Raw genomic sequence first — 20494 nt, 5'->3', positions numbered from 1 at the left:
ATGAAGGATACCCACTTGCGCCCAATACTGAAAACAGGAAATTGAAAAATGGAAAAGCGTATAATATCCCTATAATGGAGTCTAGATATATCACCAAACCAAATGTACTAAGTGCCATTTATCTTAAAGAAATTCTCTGAATACAATTAAATGATACATATATATCATTTTAGATGAAATTTATACAAATGAGGAAATAAAAATACCTGCAGAGACGAAAGTTGAGCATAATTTTGAAAGAAACTGTTATGAAACTACATGTACTTCTATTATGAAAGAAACAAATAACCTGAGTTCTCAATATTCGGAAAATACGTCTGTGGCTACAGTTTTATGTCTACCGTGGGCTACAGTAGCCGTATATGACACTGGCATGCACAAGCGCGGTTAGATCTGTGCAAATATGTTTTCGGTTTGTTGTGGTCAACCAAGATGGAAATATTGCTAACTGATATACAGTATTTGATTAATTCTTATTAAATGTTTTGTGAAGTGCGTGGGGGATTGACATCATTCATTCTAATATATGTAATACAACAGCCTATCATTATTTATTTATTTATTTATTTTTTTTTGCATTGGCATTGGAACTTTTCAACACCAAAAATTATACATTAAAATCTTTAATTATTTTGATTTTACATTTGCGAGTCTTTTTATGACATACTAATGAACAGTTGATAACTTGTTATTGCTTACAATACCACGTTAAAGAGATAACGTCTTGTAGTTTGAGATACAAGAGCCCAAAAGTTTATGTGAGCAGAGAATGATGATATAATAACTTTGTGTCTCCAATTTTATTTGAACAAACATCCTGCGAGTATTAAGGCAAGCATAAACTGCCTGATCTAAAAGATCCAAAAACGGCGTAATTTATTTAAAATTGACAACTTATGTACTTTATGAAATTGCTTAACGACATGCTTACTAGTCTGCTGCCAAACCACCGACAATGGCTCCCACGGCCACTCCTGCTAGATAGACCACGTTTACCATATTTATTAGCAAGGAACTGTCACAAAATAGGCCAAACTGAAATTACAAACAGAGATTATCCATTCATTTCAATTTAGTTTAATCAATTTCTCGTTCAACAAGCATTTCTGGTTCAATCAATCTCTAGTGTATTCAGGTGTGACATTACCAATCAACTGTCTACCATGCACTGCTACATTGTGTAATATTCAGTGATTCAATCAAAATTGCCATATTTGAACCACATAGACAAGGCCTTTACTCGCAGAATCAAGTGGTCGAAAACATACAATTTACTGTTATGTATAATCATCAGGCACAATTTGTTAAAAAAAATAAAGTGTTTTTCCTGATGGCTGACTAAGTCAAACATCAACGAGGCCAAAAAGAAAAGTACCACGGCAATATTAACGGTCTTAATATGTGGCCTGTAGATGGTTATAGGAACAGTTATTATGTTGCTATCATTATTAATCCAAAATATAAATATGTTATAACAAGTGTGGTGGTGGTTTCATGATTTAAGTTATTTAGTACCCAAATTATTTTACAGATCCAACAGTGACAAACAGTGTATCACAAAAAAATCACATCTTAGCAACAATAATAAACCGATGAGCTACTCACTTCCGTAGGAAACGTTTTGGGGAATACAGATGTATCATAAACCCAGTCCTTGCACGGCAAAACACTACCATTTCCGAAATCATTTCCACTACGCCACAGACATCCCTCATACTCCCCATTCCCGTCTACAGGAATGGTTTCGTTGATAAGATATTGGTGCCAAGTACCCTGGATTTCAAATGTATCGTTTGCCAAGTCTGGAATGGCACACCTGAAAACATGAATTGTTAAGTGGCGTACATTATAAGTGTTATAAAATGCGCATCCTAGACGTAATCACTTTTTCAAATAGTTTGTTGAGATATTACAAATCCCATTATAAGCCCTGAATTAAACATTGGCTATGTTTGCAATGCTTATTTGAAAAGTGAAGTATTGCGATACATATGTAAACGATGACAAAATCATGAAATGCTTCAAAGACAATTCGAAATGTTTGTTAACAACCCTTTCTAATCAAGACGAAGCCCTCCCCATATGCTTTTATGTTGGCATCGCACGTGGGCCCGATTTTAACATCAGCAACAGCTTGGGAATTATTTGAGATTTGGCTTCTACAAATTATGACTTTATCGGTAGTTTTATATTTGTTTCGCAGCACCAAGTCTAAAGCGACAAAAATCTCACCGGAGGTAACCTATGAACTGCATCGATAAACCCTATCGCAAAGATCAATTTCGGGTAAACAAATTTTGCAGATAGCACTAGCAGTGTGAATCGCACAGCTGAAGAAATTTTCACCCACGGAGTGATACGTCCCATCATCGATACCCACTTCTATTCCCCTAACAGAATTTTTATAGGCATTAATTTCATGGAAAACGTCAAAAGATTAAAAAAAACATGTGCATGGGAAAAACATACGTAAACGCAGATTTTAAGTAGATATATTTATGATTATTAGACAAGAGAGCAAGCGACTTGTTTTTCAAGAATATGAAAACACTCTACTAAAACCAGTGCCATTTGACACTTATTTTACCTATGCGCCGGTAACTGCTGCATAAAAACGGTTACCATCATTTGCATGGCTGTCGACATTGTCACTAGACCACTAAATATTGTCGTTCGAAGCTGAGTCCTCCCAAACTCTCCAACGCGTCGGATCACATCATCGAATTCCATCACTAGCAGTCTGCGTGCTGTTTAATCCGTGTATGTCGGTGTAACAGCCGCAATGAAGTGGTTGACACTAGTTGTTGTACTTCCGATGTCATTCCCGCATATCAGATAAAAAGAGAGTTAAATGAGCTCGTGGATTGGTGTCCGTTTATTTCCTATGCAATTTCTAAACAGCCAAAGAGCAATTTAATATATTTCGTACAAGGTGATTCAATATGGATTATATTGTTTTCAGATGTTAAATCTGCTATGGAACATTAGGCAATACACATGAACAAAATCCAAACTTCGCATTCTTAAGTGTACAAACATCATAAATGTACCACAAGACTTCCAATAAAGCCAAGTGGTCGAAAACAAACATTATACTGTCGTAAAGTTTTAACTGTGTGAATTAATTATCAGTTTAACACCCACTCTTATCTCTTTTGACGTCACCCTAAAGGACTGCGTTTCTGTACATCTTTTTTAAATGTTTTCCTGTGTGCTTTTGACAGCATCAGAGCTAAATATGAATATTGAGATTGTTGTAGAGAACAATACCACTCAGTGCGTTCACATTCAAGTGGACAACATGAAAATGTGTATATATGTGAATAAAAAATCAAACCGATGTTCGTATTTGACTCTGAGTTCCCCCAAAATAGGCAATGACTTGGTGATCCGTGTTATATTTATGTAGATAGTAATGACACTCAAACAACCACGTAAGTTGGTTGAGATATCAATCCTTGCAAACACCATGTGATTCCTAAAACAGCGGAATTCATTTGCAATTAACATGGATAAAGAAGGGTGGTGCAGGTGTAACTAAAGAGCTCCGCTAAAATAGAGATCAGTGAAGTCAAACGATATTTTATGGGGACAACAATCTCCAGAGCTTATTCACGCACATGCGCGTTCGGCACATGCTGAATTTTCCCTTAGAGGGGTAGTCTCAACTGAGGTACATGTACATGTTGGTGCTTATATCAGGAGGCGTCACTGCCTGACCCCATTATGCGCTCAGTTCATTCTGTTAACACGCACGATACGATTCAACAAAAACATTTTCTCTAGACTTCAGCTTAAATGTTCAGTTCATCAAATTTCTTCGTTTTTTTCCTTTGATGAGAAAATTTCAGAAGTTGATTTGATCTTCTGAAGCGTTACAGAAGGTAAATAACATTTTACAACAGTGAAACATTATGTACGACTTCAAACAGGGATCGATCGACTAACCGCCGACCGTTGCATGAATGTGGTTAGTATTTTTTCTACTAGTATTTCATGTTGACAAACCTTCTTCTGCCCATAGGTTACTTGTTTGCTCTGGTAGCCGTCAAGGCGACTGCACAAAAAGGGTCCTTCCGTATGAAAACTGATGTCATAGGCGGACGAAGTGCCCCGAAATTTGTTGGATACCACTTGGGCAGCTGATACGCCGATTCAATTTTTTTTAGTTTCAGTTTAAACGTCTATGATCTTCCTTTCAGTATTTACACTCTTTCAGGTAGAAACTACTATAGAGAATCTCGCTGACAATGGGGTTATATAAGAAAAGTGGCCTTGTTTTTCCAAATCTCGAACCATCTATATTCTTTGTTGCCATCTTTCTTGTTGTGAATTGGGCTATGAAAGTTGGTGGTACACTGGGGTGGAGGAGACATAAAAGTGGCTTTAATGTGGTATCTTATGCGATCATGAGGCCTTAAATCAACCTGACAGTCCTGTGTTCTGGTTTCAGTAGTTCTGTTTAAAGTTATATAAGCAGCCGAGGGTTTCAATGTCTTATCCAGTATTAAAGCGTACGTCACGCCGCAAAGAAATTTGTACTGTGCCATGGAAACGCCTGTTGAAAATGTTTGCAATTTGACATTCTTCCTTTTTCTTTTTATTACGTGCAATTTTAATTTGCTATCATTCATTAGTGTAACAATTTAAAAATACCGTGATATATAGGCCTACAATGTGCCAGGCTCAGCTGACCCAAAGATACGAAACTGCTACAAAAATCAGTCCACATGCATGAAATTGTAGTCGTTGCACTTCAGAAACCATTTAAAATGTCGATGAGGCATTCTCGTTTGAGTTTTGGTTGATGCCACTTTTTCTCCTGAAATATATTTATCCGGTTTTAACAACAATGATGTATTTTTTATAAAGTATTCTGCTACTACAATTGACTTATCAGACTGTGTGAGAAGTAGCTAAACATTTAAAATATTGTACAAATCGTTTCCGTTCTATGTAGAAACAAACTTGTGTTTTGACACACCAAATGAAGTGAGTGTGTACTTGTACATTTGCCAATGTTTGTGTGTGTGTGTGTGTGTGTGTGTGTGTGTGTGTGAGAGAGAGAGAGAGAGAGAGAGAGAGATGAAGAGAGAGAGAGAGAGAGAGAGAGAGCGAGAGTGGAAGAGACAGCTGACAGACATGATGGGAAGAGATAAGTAGGTGTCGCAAGATAAGTATATAACAAACCGTTTTACTCCAAAGTTTTGAGCATCTTCCAAGGTCTCTGGCAGGTGTTTGTGGGCGGTTTCAGGGAGATATAGACCACTCAAAGCACAGAACAATGTCATGCAGCCAAATAATATAAGAGGAACAGTTCTACCGAGAACTGGATGTTCTCCGAATTGGTCCTATCGAAATGAGAATGCTTGATGTGAACGCCCAAATTGGTTGTCAAAAAATATATATCGCCTCAAATTATTAACTCGATAAAACATTTGATAAAGAATTGAATTGGGGACGGGAATATGGGTAGGACTTGGGATTTGAGGATTAGGTTATTTTGATACATGATTTCAAATATCGCTAAGACAAAGTGCCTGATGACAATATTTGTAATTTGACAGTTGCACTACTGAAAATTGGTAGCGTACCATAACAATAGGTGATACAATAGCCGCAACACGACCAAATGTACATCCTAAACCTAGTCCAAAATTCCGTAAGGCTGTTGGATAGAACTCCCCATTCCACATGAAAAGAAGGGCGAAGTTACTGCTGACGCCCAACTTCCCTATAGTGTACAGTGCTGTAAAGGCGGTACTGGTAGAAGGACTCTCTGAAACATTGAAGGAAGGAGCGCAATAACATTCATAAAGGTCATTATTTTCTTTTATCTAGGTAGGTCCTACACGAACGACCCCTAGTCTGCTTTACATTACTATTCATCTAAACCGATGGAAATACAGAATTTAAAAAAATGCGTCTAAAAACATGTGGTATGAGGAATCATTTTAGGCCGAAGTCCCAAATACGTCTATTACCCATTATGTTTCAGATTTCGTGCAGAGTCAGTTTTAAATAATACCTCTGTCTGCAAAGAAATGAACCGGTATTGTAGTCAACATGGACACAGCAGAGATCATCATGCCGGCACAGTATGTTTTTCTTCTTCCGAATTTGTTGATGATGAACATCGACGCGTCAGCTATGATGTCGATTACAGACAGGATAAGAGCATTGATGAAGATATCTCCATCTAGGGAACCCTGATTTAGTGTAAGACCATACCACGAAATTGCAACTGTAATCCTAAAATATAACATTGCGTTAGTATCATAAACCACAAATATGTATTCTACGAAATATGTCTTTAATCAACCAAGTAGAGTGAAATATCACTGTATATGTGGCACATGTAGGTGTTGTTGTAGCATCATGTCTCATGTTTGACAAATACCATTTAAAGGTAACGTATATTTGAGCGATCCAAAATCTCTTAGATCCACACTAATTTTTTTCCCTGAAAAAATGTGTTTCCTATTTTTAAACCGTCAGTAATGTACCCTTTGTTCTATTCAAAAAGTGTTAAATTGTCTCATACCAGCCGCATATTATCACTGCTGTCCTCGCCATAAGTCTTGGTGCGTGGAGAATTTTAAGAGGACTTAAAGAAGGGGTCATTTGTAAAGAGTGTTCATCGAATAACTGGCCGACCTCTGGAATTGCCCTTTTATTCACTCTAGCCGCCCATCTCACTATGTCCTCAGCTTCTGCGTATCTACCCCGAGATAACAGCCAACGAGGTGACTCCGGGATTAGCCTGGAAGTCAGAATACTTCCTAAATACACACAACATAAATATACACCATTCAATACAATGCATGGATGCATGTACACATGCTAGCGTTTAAATACATTTTACATGAAAATACTAATGCATGCTCGTGTTTTATGCTAGCATAAAAAAGTTCCTAGAGCAAGAGAGAAAAAGAACCTACCGCCAGAATCCTAGGTATAAGAATGGTGGCAAGGCCACAGTCAACTGTAGATATCTCCAGTCCCGTATAAGATAAGCCACAGGAGTTGTAAGCACCATGCCTATTCCCCAGGACATAGCTAATGTGCACACGGATACCATGCGTCTCCTTGGTGACACAAATTCCATGCCTGCAAATGTGTCATGTTATTTTATTAATGGCATTTGAATTGAAATTACAGAATGGGGAAATCCAAACAGTGAATCTTTTAAATTATTTCGCACGGCAAGGGAATAAAGGTTGGGGCCAGTAACACAGCCGTGCACGCTACATATCTGTCGTTCCATACACATAACCACTTGTTATATATAGACATACAGACATGACATTTAATATGGAATATTTCAGTTTCAAAGGCATTCGTGGGTAAAATACATTCTCATCTCAGATCTCATATAAGATATTTGAATGGAGAAGTGTGTTGTCAGGTTTGTCGCTACCAATTAACGGACTACCACGTCTGTTGCACTGCCGCATTATGTAGTATGCAGTGATTTAGTTGGGCTGGTCAAAGCTTGGCTTTGGCGAAGCATGGTTCTGTAAAAAAGTATCCATACGTCGGCAACTACTGCATAGAAGAATTTGCAGTCAGTTTTGAAGTGCGTAAAGCATGTTAAGCAGTGTTTTAAAATTTGTTAATCTGTGCCAGAATGGTTCGGTGGGCATAGTTTTAAAGAGTTATGACCTAACTGATGAACCTACACAGCGTCCACACCCAATGTGCCGAAATCTTACCACTAGGGTACAGGACTCATTGTCCTTCCGGATATGCTGCTACAACTAAATAAATCTCACCCAGTCAGTTCAGAATGAGGGGCAAATTGCCACAAGAACGCGTTTTCAAGGCCTTTAGCCAACACCAAACTGGTTGTAACAAGTAGGAATACCAGACGACCTGTGAAATAGCCACTGTAAACAGCAAAACATCGTCGTCTGTTTCTCTTTAAATTAGGGACCATCATCATTTCTGGGTAGAACACTGAAACCGCGTGGCTTTCTTCAATGATGCTAGATTTCACCAGTACCGATCAAATAGCCGAAACAGAGTTTACAGACATCCTGAAGAAACATACGTCGAAGCGTGTGACTAGTGTCATTGACAGCGTCAATATTTGGAGCAGATACCACATTGGTGCCAAAACACTAATGGTAGTCATTGATGAAAACCTGAACCACATCATATAGTCGGAGAAGAACTTGGTTATCATTTGATAAGGGGTACCTTAGGAACAATATTAGGTTGCACGAAGAGATTGTCGGTTCACACAGAGTACTCTTAAAAGCAGATAACTTACAGAACCAATGAAATGGCCAGCTACCTTGGTCATCAAATATTTTGACCGATGCCTAGAATGTTATTCAAGATTAAACTCTAAAAAACCCACCTCAATGAATGCCTTGCCGCGTGAGAGCTATGGTAGCAACCAGATGAGGTCAGGCGTAACAGCGACCATGACCATTGCTGTGACTAGACACCGACATGAAGGCCTTTTACGGGGGCGTGTAACTCTTTTACAGATGATAATTTGGAAAACATGGTGATCCAAAATATCGCGTTTAATGGCTATTGTATAGTTGTTGTATTAGACCCCATTCCTAGAGATTAGATAGATCCAAACTAGATCGACCTAACTCCCTGGGGGTTCACGCTAAATAGCTGTCAGCCGAGCGGGCACAAAAGTTAATTACCCCCTTACAGCTTGTAGTAGGCGGGACGGACATTTAAGCTGGATTATCTGACAGTAATCTAGTGAGACTCCCCACGGGGATAGATCGATCTAAAATCTATGGGAATACGCCCTTAGAATAGGCCATGTATTTTTGTTTGCTTCACTGGCAAATCCAGTAAATGAACTAATGTCACAATGACATCAAAGATATTATTAAAAGTTATTAAGACACACTTTAATCCTAATTTTCATTCATCAGGCAGCAAATTAGGAAAAAAACTGACTAAAAATGATGTGGAAAATATATTCCACATTAAATATCATGTCTGTAGTACACTTAATCCAACGTCAAAAAGATTTCTACATAAATTTATCTAAAAGTGAAAAAAACTGTGTGTGTGTGTGGGGGGGGGGGGGGGGGGCGTGTTTTATTCTCGTGACTACTTACTCAGAACCACGACTGAATTGTTAAGAATGCCGTGACAGCTGCCTACGAAGAAACGGAATGCAACATAAGCCCCGTAATTAGGTGACAATGCGGCTCCCAATCCTCCGACCCCATGTACCAAACATGCGATGAAAGATACCCACTTGCGACCAATACTGTTAACGGAAAAATGAAAATTGGAAAAAGTATCCCTATTATGGTGTTTAGTTATTCTACCAAAGCAAATGAACAATCTTAAAGAAATTCTGTGAAAACAATTAAGTGAAGCATACCTCTTTTTGGGTGTAATTTAAACCAATAAGGAAATAAACAAACCTTTAAATAAGAAAGTAAAGCATAATTTGTAAAATGTCTGTTTTGAAACGAGTTCTTTTATAAAAGAAGTAAAGAAAAGTTTGGCGTAGTCAAACGACATTTTATGGCGACAACAATGTCCAGAGCTTATTTACGCATATGCGCATTCTACACATGCTCCATTCTCCCGCTAGAGGGGTAGTCTCCATTGTGCCACATTGTTGCTGCTTATATCAAGGGACGTCACTGCATAACCCCATTTTCACGAACAGGATACGATTAAGGATATTGTTACCCTTTATTATCATCCAGATATCGAAAATGAGTTTTTACCTCCGCCAAGGAGATAATGTTTTTGGTTCTGTTAGTTTGTCTGTCTGTCTGTCTGTTAGCAACATTACAGAACATTTTATGGACCGATTTTGATAAAATTTTCTGGAACTGTCAGAAGTGGGCCAAGAAACAGATGATTAGTTTTTGGTGTTGATGAGTAATTACGGATTTTCATTAAACAAAGGCATTATTTTGCTTTATCAACGATAAAATCTGAACTAAGACTTTAAAGAAAAATCGCTAGCAGGGTTTTGGAGTACTGAATGGTGTTATTATATCGGCGTTGAAACGGTGATCATGGGTGCTCAGGTAAAAGAGAAATCTGGGAAAGCGATTTTTCAGTTTTTACCCCAAAATCGCAATTATGACGTCACACATAACATGACATATGTGTAAATATTGCTAAATTTAGTCTCGACCACTGAAGAGTTATTTATTACCCAAACAAATATATGTAAGGCAGTAAACAAGGAGTTATGGGCAAAGGGTGATAATATCTTTAAGCTAGAAGTTATCTCCAAACTTCACGTTAAATCTTCGGGTGAAATATAAATATCAAATATTCAATAAGACTCGTCATCCTAAAAAATATGATGTGACGAGTCAGCAAAAGTTATCATTAACAATAATTTTGCACAAATTGCGTTTGTGGGGGTTGCAAAGAAGCCATAACCTTAACTGGGCAAGGAACAAGCGTCATTAAACAGATTAAACCACGGATCTGAGGCGTCCTACAAGGACGGCGCGTGTGGATGTGGATTAGTCGGCTCTCCTTCCATGTAAGTCCCGATATATTTGATCCGTGGTTTAATAGATCCTCTGATCTTCTGGTCTGAATGGCCTCCAAGTTTATGTCCTATGATTATTAAGGCAAACCAAAACTGTCTGATCCAAAACTATATAGCTGATTCTATTGACATCCTATATGTAGTAAACGCCATGCTTACTAGTCTGCTGCTAAACCACCGACAGTTGCCCCCACGGCCACTCCTGCTAGATAGACCACGTTTACCATATTTATTAGCAAGGAACTGTCACAAAATAGACCAAACTGAAATTAAAAACAGAGATTATCCATTCATCTTAATTTAAATCAATTTCTGGTGCATATATATATATATATAATTTTTTATGGTCTTGCACAACGTTTTTTCATATCATTCATACGTATTACACATTATGAATGTGGAGAAGCATACTCCACAACCAAGGGAACTATTAAAAAAAAGAATGGCTCTCAGACCACTCACAATGATAGAACCATTGTAATGAAATAAAGTTGTAAGCCTACAGTCTTTGTAATTCAATTTTTTAAAACAGATCACAAACATGTTCACTGAAGAAAGTTTCACATAGAATGGCTCGAAGAATGAGACACTTTCATCAAATCAATTACAAGTAAAATGTTTTATCTAACGGTGAATTCAATTTCTAGACATATTTACATCTTAATTATAGAGATAAATTATGCACACACCTTCTAAAATATATATTAAGTTATGAAAATGTGCAAATACCTGCTAGGAGATATCAAATTGGGCAAGTACTTTACCTGTTCTTTGAAATGATTCGGTATAAACTTAAATAACAGACTATTTTTGTTGACACCGTTAGTATAATCAATGGGTACCAATTAAAAACTACATACAAGTACTAGCATATATAAATATACCTGTAAATAGTTATTTTTAATTGGTTAGCAATGGACGCATGTTGTACGTAGAATCCCATCATTTCAGTACTGAATCTGAACTTGGTTGTTGCACTGCTATGTATAATCATCACGCGTCAAATTTTATAAATCCAACAATGTCACACAGTGTATCACATAATCCACAGTTTAGCAAGGTATATAACAACGATAAAGCAATGAACTACTTACTTCTGTAGGAAATGTTCTCGGGAATACAGATGTATCATAAACCCAGTCCTTGCACGGCAACACACTACCATTTCCGGAAACATTTCCACTACGCCACAGACATCCCTCATACTCCCCATTCTCGTCTACAGGAATGGTTTGGTTGATAAGATATTGGTGCCAAGTATCCTGGATTTCAAATGTATCGTTTGCCAAGTCTGGAATGGCACACCTAAAAAATGAATTGTTTTAATTGTTAAACTTATATCACAAGTGTTATAAAATGCGTATCCTAGACGTTATCATTTTTTTATATAGTATGTTGAGATAAAACAAATCCCATAATAAGTCATGAACTAAAGTATTGGCTATATTTGAAATGTTAAGTTGAAATGATGCATTTGCAAACGATGACAAAATCATGAAATGCGTCGAAACGATTCGAATTGATTGTAAACAACCGTAACATTTTTAGTCGAAACGGAGACCTCCCCATCCTATGTTGGCATCTCATGTGGGCCCGTTTTTAATATCAACAAAAAAAAGCATTCTTGACAGCTTGGGGATCATTTAATATACGATAATGATACGATTATGAATTTATCGGCAATTATATGCTGCGCTTAGAGTCAAAAATCTTCACAGGAGGTACCACTGGCCTGTGAATTGCATCGATAAACCCTATCGCAAAGATCAATTTTGTGTAAACAAATTTTGTAGATAGTACTAGCAGTGTGAATCGCACAGCTGAAGAAATTTTTACCCACGGAATGATACGTCCCATCATCGATACCCACTTCTATTCCCCTAATAAAATTTTATAGGTATTAATTTCATGGAAAACGTTAATAAAAAGAACCCTGTACATGGGAAATATATAGTAGATATATTCATAATTGTAAGACAAGAGAACAGGCGACTTGTTCTTTGAGAATATGAAAACGCTCAACTAATACCAGTGCCATTTGACACTTATTTTACCTATGCGCCGGTAATTGCTGCATAAAAACTGTTACCATCATTTGCATGGCTGTCGACATGGTCACTAGACCACTAAATATTGTCGTCCGAAGCTGAATCCTCCCAAACTCTCCAATGCGTCGGATCACATTATCGAATTCCATCACTAGCAGTCTGCCTGCTGTTTAATCCTTGTATGTCGTCGTTACAGCCGCGATTAAGAACTTGACACTGGTCGTTGCACTTCCGATGTCATTCCTGCATATCAGATAAAAAAACGAGATTTACATAAGATTATGGATTGGTGTCCGTTTATTTCCTATGCAATTTTTAAACAGCCAAAGAGCAATTTAATAAATTTCGTACAAGGTGATTCCTAAATCTGCTATAGAACATTAGGCAAAACACATGAACAAAATCCTAACTTTGCATTGTAAAGTGTATAAAGACCATAAATGAAACTCAGGACTTCCAATAAAGTGCAAGTGGTGGAAAAAAACATTATACTGTCGTAAAGGTTTTATTTTTTTACTGTGTGTCCCCCTATATCTCTTTCTAGGTCTAGGGCCGTTAAGACACCATTAAGGACTACGTTCCTTTGCATCTTCTATAATATGTTTACATGTATCCTTTTGGCAGCATAATAGCTAAATATGAATACTAATATCGGTGGAGAGAATAATACCACTCAATGCGTTCATGAATGTGGTTAGTTCTTGTTTTTACTAATTATAGCAGTTCCTGTTGACAAAAATTCTTTTGTCAATTTAGGTTACTCGTTTGCTATGAGAGCCGTCAAGGCGTCTGCACAATAGAGGATCCTTCCATATGGAAACTGATGTCATAGTCGGACGAACTGCCCCGAACTTTGTTGGATACCACTTGGGTACCTGTAACGCCGATTCAATTACTTCATTTAATTTCAGATTTCTACGGTCTTCCTTTTCATCATTTACACTCTTTCGGGTAGACACTAGTGTAAAGTGGGGTTATATAATAAAGGCGGCCTTGTTTGTTTGTTTGTTCGTTTTAAAAAATCTCAAACAATCTATATTCTCTGTTGCCTTTTGCCTTGTTGTGAATTGGGCTATGAAAGTTAGTGGTACACTGGGATGGAGGAGACATAAAGTGGCTTTAATGTGGTTTCTTATGTAATCAAGTGGCTTAGAATCAACCTCTCATTCCCGTGTTTTGGTTTTAATAGATCTGTATAAAGTGATATTAGCAGCCGAGGGTTTGATTATCTTATCCAGTAATGGTCGTATTAAAGCATATTTCACGCCGTAAAGAAATTTGTAATATGCCAAGAAAACGCTTGTTGAAAAGTGAGCTAATAATTATTGAATATCCGTAAAATGCAAGTTTGCAATTGTTGACATTCTTCTTTTTATTACGTGCAATTTTAATTTGCTACCATTCATCAGTGTAACATTTTAAAAATACCTATATAGGCCTACAATGTGCCAGGCTCAGCTGACCCAAAGATACCAAACTGCTACAAAAATCAGTCCACATACATAAAATTGTAGTCGTTGCACTTAAGAAACCATTTCAAATGTCGATGGGGCATTCTCATTTGATTCTTGGTTGATCCCATCTTTTCTCCTGAAATGTATTTATCCGTATTTAACAGCAGTGTTACATTTTTTTATAAAGTATTCTGCTATTACAATTGACTTATCGGACTGTGAGAGAAGTAGCTAAACATTTGAAATATTGTACAAATCTTCTCTGTTATATGTAGGAACAAAGATGCGTGTTGACACCACAAGTGAAGTGTGTGCTTGTATGTATGTTTGTATGTATGTGCCAATGTGCGTTTATGTGTGTGTGTGTGTGTGTGAGAGAGAGAGAGAGAGAGAGAGAGAGAGAGAGAGAGAGAGAGATGAAGAGAGAGAGCAACACTGGAATAGACAGCTGACAGGTGTGAAATGAGGGAAAGAGATAAGGAATTATATGACCAACCTTTTAACTCCAAAGTTTTGAGCATCTTTCAAGGTCTCTGGCAGGTGTTTGTGGGTGGTTTCAGGGAGATATAGACCACTCAAAGCACAGAACAATGCCATGCAGCCAAACAATATCAGAGGAACAGTGTTACCAAGAACTGGATGTTCTCCTAATCGGTCCTATCGATATGAGAAGGCTTGCTTTGAACGCCCAAAAATCAGACTGTCTACGATTACATTATGCATTTTATATGTGAATCAAATGAATCTATAAGCTTATGAGCTTTAAGAAAAAATTAAAGATTGGTTTGTAACTTGAAGATGAAATTTATAAATTTGTTGTCAAATTATATATAGCCTCAAATTATTAACTCGACATAAATCTATAAAACATGACGAAGAACTTGTTATGCATGACATATCAAGGTTGCGTACCATAACAACTGGTGATACAATAGCCGCAACACGACCAAATGTACATCCTAAACCTAATCCGAAATTCCGTAAGGCTGTTGGATAGAACTCGCCATTCCACATGAAAAGAAGGTTGAAGTTACCGCTGAAGCCCATCTTCCCTATAGTGTACAGTGCTGTAAAGGCGGTTCTGGTAGAAGGACTCTCTGAAACATTGAAGGGAAGAGCGCAATAACATTAATTAAGGTCACTATTTTATTTCATCTAGGTAGGTCCTACACGAACGACCCCTAGTCTGCTTTACATTACTATTCATCTAAACTGATGGAAATACAGAATTAAAAAAGGCTTCTAAAAACATGTAGTATGAGAAATCATTTAGGCCGAAGCCTTTGATTTAACACAAATCCCAAATCCCAAATACTAGTATTACCCATTATGTTTCAGATTTCGTGCTGAGTCAGTTTTAAATAATACCTCTGTCTGCAAAGAAATGAACCGGTACTGTAGTCAACATGGACAAAGCAGAGATCATCATGCCGGCACAGAATGTTTTTCTTCTTCCAAATCTGTTGATGATGAACATCGACGCCTTGGCTATGATGTCGATTACAGACAGGACAAATGCATTGATGAAGATATCTCCATCTAGGGAACCCTGATTTAGTGTAAGACCGTACCACGAAATTGCGACTGTAATCCTAAAATATAACATTGCGTTAGGATCATAACTCACAAATATTTATTCTCCGAAATATGTCTTTAATTAACCTAGTAGAGTGAAATGTCACTGCATATGTGGTACATGTAGGTGTTGTTGTAGCACATCATATCGCGCGTTTGACAAAAAAATTTAAGGTAACGGTTGTGTGGCCGATCCAAAATCTTTAAGATTCACACCGAATGACTGATTTCGCTTCACTGACAAAAATGGCTGTTTTCCCTCTATATACAGTTTAAACCATCAGCAACGTACCATTTATTCTATTCAAAAGGCATAAAATGGTCTCATACCAGCCGCAACTTATCACTGCTGTCCTCGCCATAAGTCTTGGTGCGTGAAAAATTTTAAGTGGACTTAAAGAGGGGGTTATTTGCAAAGAATTTTCATTGAATAGCTGGTCGACTTCTGGAATCGCCTTTTTATTCACTCTAGCCGCCCATTTCACTATGTCCTCAGCTTCTGCGTATCTACCCCGAGATAACAGCCAACGAGGTGACTCCGGGATTACCCTGTAAGTCAAAACACTTCCTAAAATTTCTACAAAATAAATATACATCATTCAATGCATGCATGGTTGCATGTACACATGCTTGCGTTCCAATAAAATTTACATGAAACTATTAATGCATGCTCGTTTGTTTTGTTACGTACGTTAAGCAAGAGATAAACAGAACCTACCGCCAGAAGCCTAGGTATAAGAATGGTGGCAAGGCCACAGCCAACTGTAGATATCTCCAGTCCCGTATAAGGTAAGCCACAGGAGTTGTAAGCACCATGCCTATTCCCCAGGACATAGCTAATGTGCACACGGATACCATCCGCCTTCTTGGTGATACAAATTCCATGACTGCAAATGTGACATGTTATTGTATCATTGCCATTTTGATTAAAATTGCAGAAATGGGAACATCCTTTAAAAAGTTTCCCCACGACAAGGGGAAAAAAGGTTATGGCCAATAACACAGCCGTGTACATTACCTACCTGTAGTTTTATACACATATCCACTTGTGAAATAGTACACTTAATTCAACGTGAAAGAGATTTTTCATAGGTGTATTTTTAGATAAAAAAGCATCTGTACACGTCATTAAACATTAAAGATATATATGTGTGTGTGTGTTCTCTCGAGAATACCTACTTAGAACCACGACCGAGCTGTTAAGAATGCCTTGACAGCTGCCAACGACGAAACGGAATGCAACATAAGTCCCGTAGTTAGGTGAGAAAGCGGCTCCCAATCCTCCGACGCCATGTATCAAACAGGCGATGAAAGATACCCACTTGCGACCAATACTGAAAACAGAATAATGAAAAAGTGTATTCCTATTATGGAGTCTAAATATACCACCAAACTTGGTGAACTATTTTAAATAAATTCTGTGAAAACAATAAAGTGAATTATCCTCCATTAAAATATGTTTGATACCAATAAGGAAATAAACAAACCGGTAGAAAAGAAAGTTTAGCACAATTTTGAAACTAGTTCCTTTATAAAAGAAGTAAACCACCTTAGTTTTCAATATTTGATAACAGCTACCAGTAATGTTAACACAGTTTTTTCCGCGGACTTAAGTTACTGTATATGTCACTGGCATCCACAAGAGTGGTTAGATCTTTGCTAATATTTTACCGCTTTTTGTAGTCAACCAAGATTGGAATATTACTAACTGACATAAAATTTGATTTATGCTTGTTAAATGTTTTGTAAAATACGTGGGGGATGGACATCATTCTTTTTATTATGTGCATTAAAAGAACTTATCATTATTTTTTTAGGCTGGCAAACTTTTCAACAATAAAATTTCAAGATCGAAATTTAGGCTTGAATATAAATTGATAAAAAATTAAAGGAATACCCCTTTTAATTATTTTGATTTTTCGTCTGCGACAACTTTTTTTATGAAACACATATAAGCGGTTGATAAATCCCCAATGCCTAAAATACCACTTAAAAGAGATACCTGTAATATCCCGTTGATTGAGAAACAAGAGCCCGATATCTTATGTGAGCAGAATATGTTTATATGATAATTTTTCGTCTCCAAGAGGCCATTCATAACAGTATATCTGAAGATCTACTGATTTAATTGCCAGCTCCCTGCAATGCGACCCTAAGTTTATTTGAACAATGCCATACGAGTATTAAGGCAAATATAAACTGATGTAAAAGATACAAAATACTTTAGCTGATTTCATTGAATATTGACAGCCTATATACTAAAAGAAATCACTAAACGACATGCTTACTAGTCTGCCGCTAAACCACCGACAATGGCCCCCAAGGCCACTCCTGCTAGATAGACCACGTTGACCATATTTATTAGCAAGGAACTGTCACAAAATAGGCCAAACTGAAATTAAAAACAGAGATTATCCATTCATCTCAATTCAATTCAATCAGTTTCTGGTGCATGTATATTTTATGACCTTGTACATTGTATATACATAATACACCAATACAGTTATATAGTTGTTTTAATTGGTATCGTATACAGGTACCGGTATCTAAATTCATTTTGACATAAATCTGTTTTCATGGTTTAGATGGATATTTACCTTTTCAAGGGCTGAAAAACTATTATGATTTCTCACTGTATCAACACAGGTTGTTTTTCTCTTACATCTTGGGTTAAGCTTGGTGTACGTAGATTCCCATTTCAACTGTTTGAACTTGGTTTTGGCACTGTTATGCATTACAAACCCGTTCCAAATTATTTTATAGATTCGCCAGTGTCATACAGTGTGGCACAAAAATCACAGCTTAGCAAGGTATATTACAACAATAAACCAATGAACTACTCACTTCTGTAGGAAACGTTCTCGGGAATACAGATGTATCATAAACCCAGTCCTTGCACGGCAACACACTACCATTTCCGGAATCATTTCCACTACGCCACAGACATCCCTCATACTCCCCATTCTCGTCTACAGGAATGGTTTGGTTGATAAGATATTGGTGCCATGTACCCTGGATTTCAAAGGTGTCGTTTGCCAGGCCTGGAATGGCACACCTGAAAACATGAATTGTTAATCGACCTACGATGTAAGTTTTATAGAATGTTTATCCAAGACGTTATCACCTTTTTATATAGTTTGTTGAGATATTACAAATCCCATTTGACGTCTTGAATTAAACAAATGGGTATGATTGCACTGTCAGGTTGAAAAATGAACTATTACGATATATGTTAACAATGGCAAAACAAATTGCTTTCGAGCCAATTTGAAATGTTTGAAAACAACCCTGGCGTTTCTAGTCAAGATGGAGCTCTCCCCATTTGCCTCTATGTTGGCATTTTATGTTGGCCCGATTTTTAAAACAAACAAAGACATCTCGGGGATTATTTGGCATACGTGTAAATTTTGCCTTACATAACCTTTTTTCGCTATTTTTAACCTGTCTAAAGCTACAAAATCTTCACTGGAGGTAACCTATGAACTGCAACGAATATTAACCATATTTCGATGATCAATTGTGCGTAAACAAGTTTTGCAGATGGCATTGTGAATCGCACAGTTGAAGAAAATTTTTCCCAAAGAGTGATAGGTCACATCATCAATATCCACTGTTATTCCCCTAATTTTTATATTTAATTTGGTTGAAAACGTTAATAGATCAAAGCAACTATGCACAAGGAAAAATAAACATACATTAACGCCGATTTTAAGATGGATATATTCATGATTGTTAGACAAGAGAACAAGCGACTTATTCTTTGGCAATATGAAAAGGCTCAACTAAAACCAATGCCATTTGACACTTATTTTACCTATGCGCCGGTAATTGCTGCATAAAGACGGTTACCATCATTTGCATGGCTGTCGACATTGTCACTAGACCACTAAATATTGTCGTCCGAAGCTGAATCCTCCCAAACTCTCCAACACATCGGATTACATCATCGAATTCCATCATTAGCAGTCTGCCTGCTGTTTAATCCGTGTATATCGGCGTTACGGCTGCGACGAAGTGCTTGACACTAGTTGTTGCACTTCCGATGCTATTCCCGCATATCAGATAAAATGAACTAGAGTTAAAATAGGTCATAGATAGTATATTTCATGTTTAAATTTATTAGATAATATAGCTAAAGAATGATGTAATAGAGTTCCTACATAAAGGAACATACTGTTTTAAAATGTTTAGCTCATTAGCCAAAATACGCACAACAACTCCAAATTCTGTATTTTAAAGTGTACTAATTAACAGCTAAACATAAGTGTTTGTTATAGAAACAAAAAAAAAAAATGTCATTAAGTTTGTCACTGTGTGTATTAAATGTCAGTTTACCACCCGCTCTTATCTCGTTAGAAGTAACCGTCAAGGACTAGGCCTCTGTACACCTGCATCTTCATTGTTTACCTGTATGCTAATGTGAGTATGTGTGTATTGACACCGACATCGATGGAAAGCATAATACAACTCAAGACATTCACGTTGAAGTGGACAACATGAAAAGGTGACTGAGTTTAAATGAAAAACAAAATCAGTGTTCCTTTTGACTCTTGATCGCTCAAAATAACTGAAAATAATTGGCCTAGCTGTGTCATATCAGTGTCATATTCATGCATATGGTAAAAAGGATAGATAATCAAGTTGGTCGAGGTAAAAAAATTAAATACTTGATAAATGTATGGCGAGACAAATAAGATAAAATAATCAATACACATGCAGTTGCATTTAAATTGTATAACGCAAAAAAAGCTATAGTTGTAACAGAAGAGCTGTGGCGAAATAATTCTCTCTATTGCGCTACCTTTTGTGAACGACAGTAAGTCAATTAATGAAATAATTGAAATCTAGCCTCTTCTTCTTGTGTTCTGGGTTGCATAGTTCTGTATATATAATTATAAGAGGAC

The 20494-nt window shown here is 37.0% G+C and overlaps 3 protein-coding genes across 3 annotated transcripts in view; all 3 read right to left on the bottom strand.

Annotated features, from left to right (window-relative positions):
- LOC106181290 (organic cation transporter protein) overlaps positions 1 to 2864 on the bottom strand; it is a 6673-nt gene extending 3809 nt beyond the window's left edge. The window contains exons 1-4 of the mRNA XM_087007961.1: positions 2588 to 2864; positions 1606 to 1816; positions 932 to 1035; positions 1 to 27 (exon numbers count right to left, since the gene is read on the bottom strand). The exon at positions 1 to 27 is cut by the window's left edge and continues 128 nt beyond it. Of these exons, the coding sequence (XP_086864087.1) occupies positions 1 to 27; positions 932 to 1035; positions 1606 to 1816; positions 2588 to 2730 (485 nt within the window). The 5' untranslated portion in view covers positions 2731 to 2864. The remainder of the gene's footprint in view (positions 28 to 931; positions 1036 to 1605; positions 1817 to 2587) is intronic.
- Position 2865: 1 nt separating this feature from the next.
- LOC106169881 (organic cation transporter protein-like) lies at positions 2866 to 12996 on the bottom strand. The gene is made up of 10 exons (XM_087009877.1): positions 12568 to 12996; positions 11608 to 11818; positions 10673 to 10776; positions 9099 to 9253; positions 6942 to 7110; positions 6545 to 6763; positions 6029 to 6252; positions 5595 to 5779; positions 5191 to 5351; positions 2866 to 4822 (listed from the first exon to the last, which is right to left on the bottom strand). The coding sequence occupies exons 1-10, from the start codon at positions 12708 to 12710 to the stop codon at positions 4768 to 4770; spliced, it is 1626 nt and encodes a 541-aa protein (XP_086866003.1). The 5' UTR covers positions 12711 to 12996; the 3' UTR covers positions 2866 to 4767.
- Positions 12997 to 13933: 937 nt separating this feature from the next.
- LOC106181291 (organic cation transporter protein-like) lies at positions 13934 to 19679 on the bottom strand. Its single transcript, XM_013565618.2, has 10 exons — positions 19405 to 19679; positions 18435 to 18645; positions 17879 to 17982; positions 16770 to 16924; positions 16309 to 16477; positions 15921 to 16139; positions 15384 to 15607; positions 14928 to 15112; positions 14512 to 14672; positions 13934 to 14151 (listed from the first exon to the last, which is right to left on the bottom strand). Exons 1-10 carry the CDS (start codon positions 19548 to 19550, stop codon positions 14085 to 14087), a joined length of 1641 nt encoding a protein of 546 aa, XP_013421072.2. The 5' UTR covers positions 19551 to 19679; the 3' UTR covers positions 13934 to 14084.
- Between the last annotated feature and the right edge of the window lie 815 nt (positions 19680 to 20494).

Source organism: Lingula anatina, chromosome 3 (assembly GCF_051362555.1).
Source record: "Lingula anatina isolate TDL-2025a chromosome 3, LinAna3.0, whole genome shotgun sequence".
Lineage (NCBI taxonomy): Eukaryota > Metazoa > Brachiopoda > Lingulata > Lingulida > Lingulidae > Lingula > Lingula anatina.
Note: the sequence above shows the minus strand (reverse complement) of the source record. Positions and strands in the feature narration are given on the sequence as shown.